The sequence below is a fragment of the Trichoderma camerunense genome (genome assembly GCF_050948025.1).
Source record: "Trichoderma camerunense strain CBS 138272 chromosome Unknown V8C40scaffold_12, whole genome shotgun sequence".
NCBI classification, from domain to species: domain Eukaryota; kingdom Fungi; phylum Ascomycota; class Sordariomycetes; order Hypocreales; family Hypocreaceae; genus Trichoderma; species Trichoderma camerunense.
This window is the reverse complement of record NW_028145358.1, coordinates 1,309,792-1,320,177: the sequence shown is the minus strand read 5'-3', so window position 1 is coordinate 1,320,177 and position 10,386 is coordinate 1,309,792. Positions and strand designations below refer to the sequence as shown.

General features: G+C 46.1%; 4 protein-coding genes across 4 annotated transcripts; 3 read left to right on the top strand and 1 right to left on the bottom strand.

The window, feature by feature from the left end:
• Positions 1-983: 983 nt before the first annotated feature.
• V8C40DRAFT_267583 (uncharacterized protein) lies at positions 984-1,337 on the top strand (the record flags this gene model as incomplete). The annotated part of the gene is made up of 1 exon (XM_083219863.1): positions 984-1,337. The coding sequence occupies one exon, from the start codon at positions 984-986 to the stop codon at positions 1,335-1,337; it is 354 nt and encodes a 117-aa protein (XP_083071859.1).
• A 2,353-nt stretch (positions 1,338-3,690) lies between these two features.
• V8C40DRAFT_249910 (fructose-1,6-bisphosphatase) lies at positions 3,691-5,112 on the top strand. Its single transcript, XM_083216851.1, has one exon. The coding sequence runs from the start codon at positions 3,928-3,930 to the stop codon at positions 4,939-4,941; it is 1,014 nt and encodes a 337-aa protein (XP_083071858.1). The 5' UTR covers positions 3,691-3,927; the 3' UTR covers positions 4,942-5,112.
• Positions 5,113-5,477: 365 nt separating this feature from the next.
• Positions 5,478-7,230, top strand: V8C40DRAFT_280565 (uncharacterized protein; the record flags this gene model as incomplete). The annotated part of the gene is made up of 1 exon (XM_083221408.1): positions 5,478-7,230. Exon 1 carries the CDS (start codon positions 5,599-5,601, stop codon positions 7,228-7,230), a length of 1,632 nt encoding a protein of 543 aa, XP_083071857.1. The 5' UTR covers positions 5,478-5,598.
• Positions 7,231-7,560: 330 nt separating this feature from the next.
• On the bottom strand, positions 7,561-10,295 carry V8C40DRAFT_249908 (major facilitator superfamily domain-containing protein). The gene is made up of 11 exons (XM_083216850.1): positions 10,262-10,295; positions 9,989-10,199; positions 9,672-9,924; positions 9,408-9,563; positions 8,995-9,349; positions 8,803-8,930; positions 8,615-8,744; positions 8,453-8,549; positions 8,121-8,390; positions 7,971-8,055; positions 7,561-7,905 (listed from the first exon to the last, which is right to left on the bottom strand). Exons 3-11 carry the CDS (start codon positions 9,812-9,814, stop codon positions 7,788-7,790), a joined length of 1,482 nt encoding a protein of 493 aa, XP_083071856.1. The 5' UTR covers positions 9,815-9,924; positions 9,989-10,199; positions 10,262-10,295; the 3' UTR covers positions 7,561-7,787.
• Between the last annotated feature and the right edge of the window lie 91 nt (positions 10,296-10,386).

Here is a 10,386-nt window from a genome sequence, read left to right as displayed (position 1 = left end):
TTATTTAGAAATTTAATTTATAGCGTTAGTTATTAAAAAAACTAAGGTTATATTATAAAATATATTTTTTTTTATTATAGTAAAGTTAAATATTATTAACCTTAACCTTTTATTTAATAAAGTTATAGCTAAAGGGTAAGGCTATAGTATTAATTATAGCCCTAGCTATATTAATAAATTTAAATTTAAGGCTATATAATAATTTTATTACTAGTAAAAGAATAACTTTAAAATAATATTAATTTTAGTAAAGGAAAATAGTTAAAGGATTTATAATATTTTTTTTTTATATAAAATACTAAGAAATACTAATACTAGTTATACCCCTTAAATTATAGACTACTTAGCTATATACCCCCGGTTAAGGTAATATTAATTACTCTAGGGGTAATACTTAATAATCTATCCTTAGAGTAAATATAGGTAGATATAAATAAACTAAAAAATAGATCTCTACTGATTAAAGTTGCTTGATTCACTAGATGCTACTAGTCTCATTGTAGGCGATGAATGTCATCAAATCAAAAACCCGGCGACCGCGGCAATCAAATTAGTTCGCCAGCTAGATCGAGACGCCATCCTCCTCGTTTCAGCAACGCCTATGCCAAATTACATCCGGAACATTAAGGGTTACCTTGGAGTACTTTGGGATCTAGTATAGCTATTTAGGTATAAGCAAAAGGAGGACCCGACACCTGCGGATACATTTTTAGAGAATTAGTAGGCTATACGCCAGTCTTTTCGACTCGTCGGTTAAGTTGGATGTGCAAACCCCTCTAACGCTTAAGCGGGTGCTTTCAGGTAAAATGAAGCTTATAGGCCAACTGACAGCCCGCGAGAAAATTCAAGCAAAACAATTCAAAGACTTTGTTAAAAAGCAGAAAGGTGCAGCTTACATGCTCTGAAGAGTCATATTACCGCCTTAGCAGATAAATTGATGAGCCCAATAAAGGTAGGTCTACCTGATTGAGACGGCTGGAATGATGTTGAACGGTGCCGTATACCGCCGATTATCACCGGCATCAACGGACGTAGCCAACGTCAAATTAACCACTCCGACAGCCCGCCTCCTACAGCGCCTTTCAGATCTCCGTCAGGGGACCTCTGGGGAAGTCCCTGCAGGAATGCCATCATCAAAACTTTTCGCCTCTGAACCAGATGTTGATGACTCTGATTCTGAAGAGACAGAGTTTGATTCAATGGAAGTTGATGACTCCCGCCTTCCAGACTTCCAGAGGCGTCAAGAGGCCCGGCAAGCAAGGTCAAGACCAATTCCCGCGGCAGATACAAAGGAGGTAGACCGAGTGGCGATATTTGCTTCCACAGGTGGTCTTTAATGGAATTTCTACAACACTCGTCCAAACTAAATGCTGGTTTTATAGCGATCGAAGTAAAGTCCACAAAACCTGGCGTCTCGGTTGGCTTCATTCTAGAGTTAGTTAGGTAGATTTAGGTAGATATAGTAGATATAGAGAGATCTAGTACACAAAAGCAGATCGAGTAGATAGAGTAGATTAGCTAAACCACGTAGTTGTTCTGTCAAGTTAGCCCAATAGCTCCAAGTCATTGATTCGTTATACAGCAACACCAGAGGAGCTTGTAGAAAGCACAAGCAACGAATGGGCTGGAAAATGCCAATGAGCTCCCCCAAGAGGCCTTGTCTATGAAGGGAAATGCTTGTTTGTGCGTCTAAGACATAGAGCGACGCCCTACTAGTATTGTCGAAGTAGGGGAAGACAAAAACGGGTGGAATAACATCACGTATCCTCAGCCATTAGAGCGCCTACTTGCAGATATCAAGTCTTGCAGCTTTGAAGTTTCTCTGAATGAACTGGCTTAATCATTAAATGGCACTTTCATAATTCACTTGCATAGGTATACGCTGGCCAAGTAAGGTACTGGTATTTGATACAAGTTAATCAGCTTCCCCAACGTAGCAGTTCCTACAAACAGTTATTCGCTTATTACGTCCGATTAGCGGCCATTTGAAGACATCAGTGTGTTGCCGAGACCCAGCGTGAACTCCGTCTCGCTCCATGATTCCCACTACCAATCTTGGCTCATCAAAATGCCTCGAAGTCTGAGTCGGCTTCAAAATCTCCTCCATAGTAACCACCTCTTTCTGCATCCCAATACAGCCATCCGCAATAAGTATGTTTGGCGTAGGTAATCTCTTCAATCCGCACGCTCTCCGTTTATAAAAAGGCTGTCGAACTCGCTCTGTATCCCCACGTAAGCCATGCTCTTGGTCGAACAAACAGGATCCTACTTACGTTTAGATAATAGTTCAATCAATGTCCATTCCCTCAGTCGCTTGCTGCCACGGCTGTGGTCCGTAACACATGTAAATTCAGGCGAAAAAGAAGCTGGCCAAACACCCCTAGAATGAAGGCCAACAATCGGTTCCATGGCTCGTTCGAGAGTGGTTGCGCCTGATGTTCGAGCTGAAGACAGCTGAAAAGTGGCTGGCATTTCGGCAGTGGGCTCTGTGTTGGACTCCGCGTTGGACCTGCTGCAGCAATTACCAATGAACCATGACAAGCTCTCGAATTTCGCACTCCACATCATGAATATTAAAAGATTCGAGGATCAATTTGCATGTTCGTGCAATGGCATATCCTTCACTCCATGGTAATGAACGCGGCCTAACAGTAACAATAAGGGTAATAGGAAAATCTTTGTTAACTCCATCATCGTATCCAATACCGAAAAGGTCGATGGAGATAAATTGGGCAGCGCTGGCCGCGAGTGTGATCTGCATCTGTAGGGTATATATTGGGTTATTCCATATATGCATGAAGGCATGTTCTGTGACAGTTTTAAGTGCTTTGGGAGCCATATTTTCGGTGCCTGCGAAAGCGATCCGGTTGGGCAGCTGTCGTTTTACCCAAACATGGCTGCTTGAGCGTGCGACGAGTCTAGGGCAATATGTAAGTCCGTAGTAGTAGAGCTGACACTCTTCCTCAGTGGGAGGCATCGGAAACGTCAGCTGCTGCATCGTGTTGGAAGTTGGAATCGTGCTCAGTTGGATTGGCTGGGGCTGGCTGAGTGCGTGAGTGCTCGTTCAGATCAGAAGAAATGCTTCGGTGATAGGCAGATGTTGGATGAAGTGTCTGGGATGTCCTGCCTTTAAATGGATGCCCAATGAACAAACACAAAGCTTAAGGTATTGTAAAAGTGCGAGGAAAGTAGCATGTACGATATGGGCAACTACTTTGCTGGCGACGTCGATTGCAAGTGACGATAATTCTCCAGCCGCCGAGTGAAATAATTCTTGATGGATTAGCTACCCAAATATTGTAACCAACACACATATACTCTATCTACATACCCAGAGCTAGTTATGTCCATCTATAATAGTCTCCAATACACCTTTGGTAGCACTGGTCGCATTAGTCCCTTTGAGTTGTATTTTCACCCAGTTGCCGTCTCAAAACATGCCGTGCTGTAATTTTTCCTCATTTGGGCAATTTATTACGTTCATTATATCGGATATTTTCTTCCCCTGCGCTGTAAGCTCAGATATCGCAATTAGTTTAAAGCCACTCATCGCAGGGAGCTCGATGGTCGTGGCGATAGTGAAGATAAATGCACAGTTTGGCGTGATATGTGGCGTGAGATACCACGAGTGATATAATTCGAGATGAATAATCTGGCAATCCGATCTCATTAAATAAATCGACAATCCTCATTGAATCGGATTCCCTTTGTTCATGCTGTAGAATTAACAACATCGCGGCGGACTTAGAACCATTTCATTTAAGGTTCTCGTTTTCTCAGCTCCAAGCACTGAGCTAAACCAAACCCCACCAAAGCAGCAAAAACCCGCATCTCCAAGACTTTTCGCCACTCTAACAACATAACTCAACTCATTCAGCTCTCTGGCATCAACCGCTGAGAACATTGAAATCAGCTCCAGTCATCATCATGGCTTCTCAGTCTCCTCTCCCCCCATGGCTCCCCCCTCAGCTCACTCAATCCCCATCTCCAACCCTCCACGCTCTGAGCACATCTCTACTGCCGCATCTGCTCAGCGCAATTTCTCAAATCGGCGCCACCCTCCGAATTTCGCACCACGTCTCCCTCGTTGGACCCGCAAACTCTTTTGGTGACGATCAACTCAACGTCGATGTCGCTTCGGAGAATCTCATGCGCGCTGCGCTTGCCAAGTGTCCGCTTGTAGTGAGAGCCAGCAGTGAGGAAGATCCCGAAGAGAAAGAGGTTCATCAAGGAGAAGCTTCCAGTGCTGTTTCTTCGATTGAAAGGTTTTCTGTGGCTTTTGATCCACTTGATGGAAGCTCAATCATTGCTCCTAATTGGGCTGTGGGCACAATTGTGGGAATCTGGAAAGGCGAGACGACACTGGGGAAGAACCCGAGAGACCAGATTTGTTCCGTGTTGGGAGTTCATGGACCGCGTACAACTGTCATTGTAGCCATCAGGGAAGCAGACGCAACTCAAGGTTCTGCTTCTGCTGAGGGCTTCTGCTTTGAGTTGGGGCTTGGTGACAACGACAAGATTGAGCTCCTCAACCCTAACATTAAACTCTCTTCGCCGCCTTACAAAACCAGATACTTTGCCCCTGCAAATCTACGTTTTGCGGCTGACTCTTCAGAATACGCCACCCTCATTTCATCCTTCATCACTAAAAAGTATACGCTTCGGTACTGTGGCGGGCTTGTCCCGGATTTGGGCCACATCCTCACCAAAGGCCACGGCGTCTACGTCAATCCCGTGGAGTCAGCCAGCAAGGCTAAGTTGAGGAGGTTGTACGAGGTTCTTCCTATAGCTTTGGTGGTAGAATGTGCTGGAGGAAAGGCTGTGGATGAGAATGGAAAGGATGTTTTGGCCAAGGATGTGCAAGGATGTGATGAGAGAGGCGGAATCGTGTTTGGGAATACGGATGAAGTTGAAGAGGTGGTAAAAGTATTGATGGGATAATTTGGTTCCAAAGGTGTACTTTTCGCATCATAATTACAGGGAATATAAATGGATGTGATAGAATAGATAAAAGTCATTAATATATTGGGTGCTTGGCCTGGTGCCATTGATACTGACGCCATATTTGTCTTCAATAAAAACAGTAACAGACAGTAGTAGATAGGTAGTAGCAGATAGTCGAGATAGTAGCAGATGGTCAAGATAGCAGCAGATACGGAGATAACTTTCCAGATCGCGACTCCTTTTCTCGGGGGATTTCACAATTGTTGGTAGGTGCATTTCTCACTCAGCCCCGCAGGCTCTGAGCAGATGCCGCTTTTCTAGATTAAAGTATGCAAGCTCTTTTTACTCCTTTTTCATCCTGTTGGAAACAAAAAAGGTTAACGCCCGAAAACTATCGAGATTCAAACTTCAGCACATCCCAATCCCAACAGAGTTTCACATCGATAGCTCCGACGCTGATCTAATAGCCAGACAATTACCTATATAAACACGCAATGGCCCACGACTGACAGACCACCATCCAAGAGAAAAACAGCAGACCATCGCAGGAACACAACTGATCCAAATAAATTACCACCGGAAGTCTAGGAGACCTTCAGTGTCACAGTATCGGAGAAGAAACGCAGAACGACATCCAGATCTTGCGACCTCACAATGGCTGAGCCGGTGCAGTCCGGAGGACCGCCATCGGAGGAAGAGGCACGCCTCTACTATTATGGGCTACCATCACGCCCTCGACTCATCGCTCGGTCGGGTACACGTATGTGGGTGAACCCGCAAATGCCAGGGTTCACCACATTCCTGGGCATACAGAATATGTATCCAAGAGTTCTCCAACCTGTTGGTAGGCACCCGCAATTACATCAGCAGTGGAACGACGGATCATCCTCCCTAAGGGCCGAGATTCTGAAGGCAGTAGATGGAATAAACTGGACTGCTCTCGACATTCTACGAGTTGGATTAAATGGAGAGTATACACTCACGCTCATGATCGCGGTTCTTCCAGACTCACTGTCCTGGAGCGATGGACATCCAATTACAGTACGATGCAAAAGAATATTCGAGGCTCATGGCATTCATGAGGTGGAGTGTGAGATCCGAGAATCTGTTGTGCACCTTTGCACCAACCCATTACCCCAACTTCAACTATCTTCGGGAGCAATATCAGAAGGAGATCTCTTTGCCCGTGACCTGGTGGACATGTCAGACCGTCTCGGAACAAAGATTGCGACAATGAACCACCATATGGCTGGTACGAAAGGCTTGTATCTCCGTCTCAAGCCGTCCTCTTCCTCAGACGAACATCGACTACTGGCTCTGACCTGCAGGCACGTGATCATTGACCCGGAGACAGAAGGTGTGCAAGAGTACGACACTCGGGGTTCAGATGGCCAGTCGACGTCGAATAGTCGAAAGCCCGATATTCCGAAAGACGTCATCCAAATTGACCAACCCACCTTCGAGACTAAAATCAGGAGCCTTGGACAAGACGCCAAATCCGCTCAAGAATCAGCTAGGCGATATGCCAAAGATAAAGAACAATTTGCTGCAGTCGAGGCTTATGCTAACCGCAGTTTGGATCTCCAGCAGACCATGAGAGAATTCGAAACCCCGTCCTCTAGGGTATTTGGGCAACTTCTTTTTGCGCCTGCGCTTGCTGTTACAACTGACTCTGCCCGCGAGTGGTTAAGGGACTGGACCTTGATTGAACTCTCTCCGAAGAGTCACCAGTCATCTTTTCTTTCGATCAAGAACAAGGTGTACCTCGAAGGGCAGAGTGAATTCAAGAATCTAGTTGACCGAAGTAAAGGCAGGTTACTAGGAAGAGCCATTCCAACGCTCGTGTCAATTGTGGATGGCTGTATCGAACTAGAAAAACCCGAGGTCTCAGTGGATGAAATCTTGGACCCGGAAGTCTCCAAATACTTTGATGAGCCAGCAATGGTGGTTGCAAAGTATGGACCAAGCTCAGGGCTGACGCTAGGGCTCGGATCAACTTTGGTGTCATTGGTTCGCTATTCTATTGATACCCCAGATGGCACTGAGAAAGTAATCAGTGAGGAATGGCCTATAGTACCAACGGAAAAAGCCAACTGGCATCCACAAGCGCCTTTCTCGACGAAAGGAGATTCTGGGTCATGCGTCTGGGATTTGCGCCGACGCCCAGCTGGGATACTAACGTCGGGCGCAAGCGCCAAAGAATTCAACGATGTGACATACGCACAGCCGCTAGAGCGCCTGCTTAAGGATATTAGATCTTGTGGTTTTGAGGTTTCCTTAGTATGAAATCTCCTTATGAGAAATAGTTTGATAAATAGAAATACAGATATGTTGACTCGAAAGCTTCGATTCTTCCTGGAAGAGCTGTGAACCCCCTGTGAATGTACGGGTATATTTAATCTTGGGAGCAGTTATCCAGCTACCCAAGTTTGTTATCTAGTATCCCATGTCTTACATAAAAGCTATACGGACTAAAGAATAATATTAGATACTAGAGAAAAACTACAATAGCAGCAGATACTAGAAGAATATATTTATAATAGTAGACACTAGAAGAAAGTAGCGATAGTAGCAGAAAGTAGTGATATTAGCAGAAAGTAGTGATAGTAGTATAAAGGTAGCTTCTATTCATATTCTTTTTACATCCTATTCTAATACTTGAATTCCACGCAGTCGCTAGGGTGTTGGATACCGAATTTGGGATGCTGGATAACATTTCCCTTGATCTTTTAGAGGCACTAACGGAAGGCTCTCTTAGTTGTCTATTTAAACAGCATTCGGGGATGTTGAACCTATATCCGCTGGCGAGTTATAAAGATAAATCCACAACAAACACAGAAATTCTACAAAATCATTTCGAATTCGGGATCGCGGTCGTCGCCAGAGTTGGCATATTGGTCGTATTTACCCATCTTCTTGTCTCGGTTCATCTTGGCCAGCCAGAGTAGATTGGCCAAAACACTGTTATTCACCGTCAGTCATGCCCCTAGATGTCCAGTACATTCAGAGAAGAAGAAGTTACTTACGCGAACCACGCATAGCACAATAATCCCAGAATAATGGAGTGTCCCTTGAGATAGATGGGCCCGTCCTTGTTTGGGTATACGAATGCTGGTAAAGTGACCCCTGCGTCAGCTACTGAAACTTGTTAAGCATATACTGGGATATTGACATACTTGCAACAAACCCTCCGCAATTCGCCACGGCTAGTTGAAGAGCTGATGTTGTTGCCCTCTTATAATGCCCTGCCGAATTGTTCGCGTTCCATACCAACACACACGGCACGGAGCTGTACATTCCCATGGCCATGAGACAAGTCATTGCGAAACGGACGCTAGCAGATTGGACATGAGCAATCGTTGCGTAGCCAGCGATAGAGATGGGCAGCATGATGAGCATAGGAAGCCCTCGTAGCTTGATGCGGTCGGAAATCAGGGCGACGAAGACTGTTTGAAGTCACGGTCAGCAGACCAAACTCTTAGGGATACAACCATACGCATGTACATACCAGTTGTAGGAGTTGCTACAGCGTAGGGAATGACAGTCCACAACTGGACTTTGTTGGCGTTGGATGTAATCTTTAGATCGTTGACAATCGTAGGCAGCTTTACCCAGTCAGTACAAAACTTGCAGCTCTATACCGGGGAGTTGAAAATAGGAATCTACCTACAAAAAGACCAAAAGAATAGACACCCGAAAGGAGGGCGAAATACGTCGTAGATGTGAGCCAGATCTGGACGTTGAAGAGGCCGCGGCGAACCTCTGACCACTTGAATGTCTCCTCAGCTTCAATCGCTGGGCTAAAGAGCATAATTATTAGTCTAGTGCCTTGGATCATACGTAAAGGGAGTGGTATACTTGAAGCGACCTCCGTTGTCGCTTGCTAGTCGCTCAGCGGCAAAGTCTCGCTCTTCTGTTGAGAGGAACCCGGCGCTCGCGACTCCATTTGGCAACGCAACAAATGCAATCAACCCAGAGACAACCGTCTGGTTATTTGTTAACAGTTGGCTATGCCGATGACAATTTAAATCTGCGAAACGTCCAACTTACCAGCAAGCCCTCGATGATAAAGATCCATCTCCAACCCTCCAGCCCGCCTCTTGGCCCAATCGCCGACAATCCTCTGGCCAAAAGGCCACCGAATGCCCCCGAAAGGCTCGCGCTGGTATAAAAAATCCCTATTCGAAGGGCTAATTCGCCTCGAGTGTACATGCTGGACAAATACAACACGATGCCCGGGAACAGGCCGCCCTCGGCGATGCCCAGCAGCGCTCTCACGGCAGCGAAACTGCCAAATGAGCGCACGAACCCCAAACACATGGTTATAATACCCCACGCGACAGTCAATGATGGCAGCCAGATACGTGGGGAGACTTTCTTAAGGACGAGGTTACTTGGAAGCTCGCTGTGACGGGGTGAATCAGCATTGGCGTCTTTGGTGAGTGGAGAGAGAGGTAGCACACCAAGCAATGTATGTGGCGTAAAATACGGCCAGACCTTGTGAATACTGCTTGTCTGTGATGCCTAGATCAGCCTCGAGGCCGAGGATTTTGGCATTGCCGACGTTGGTCCTGTCGAGGAACGAGCAGAGCAGGAGAAGAGCCAGAACAGGCATGACCCTGTGATATTGGTGAGCATTGAGACGATTGCCAATAGTGAAAAAGAATACCATCAGTTGCAATGGCGGCAGCTGCTTCTGATTTCACAAAACATGTCCAAGAGCCTACCTCGTGTCTATCTTGAACAGAACCCTCTTGGTCATAGCAGCTCTTCGCTGCGCATCCTGTCCATACTCCTCCCCATGCTCAAGCTCATTCTCCTCGTGCTTCTCATTGTCAAAGTCCGCCTTGTTGTCCTGCGACGCCTTCATTGCGAAATAGATGGCCAGAACCAGACCGCCAGGACCGTTGTCGAAGAATAGAAGAAGAATCGGAATGGCGGGTGGAGTTGAACCTCGACCTTCCCCAGCTTACTGTACTTCTGCCTGCAGGGATTGATTATCCGCCCAATATTTGCCAGGGATCAAGGGCGGAGTAAAGCATACCGAGATGGATGAGACATTGATGCCCTCGAATCATTTGGAGGCGGCAGTTCAGTCTCTCCGTAACCGACCTCTGCAATTATGCGGTCCTGCATTACCCCGCATTAACCCTGTCGGTCACGTACAGGATTAGAAAAAGGGAGATTTTTGTCCTGAGTTCCGTTTGTTGGGGAACCTTGTCGGTGTGTATGGATGGGGAGGATTTCATGTAGATCTGGGTCAAGTTTGTTCAGCTCAATTAACTGTGCCCAGGCCAAGTCGATAGTGAGATAGTACATAGTTGGAGATGGACTCTGGAGCCTTCGACCTTCATTCACTTGGGCGGTAACATGCAGTGGCGGTGAAGTATGCAGCCAACCGCACATAAGTGAATCAATCATGGATCACCTATGACTGTCCTC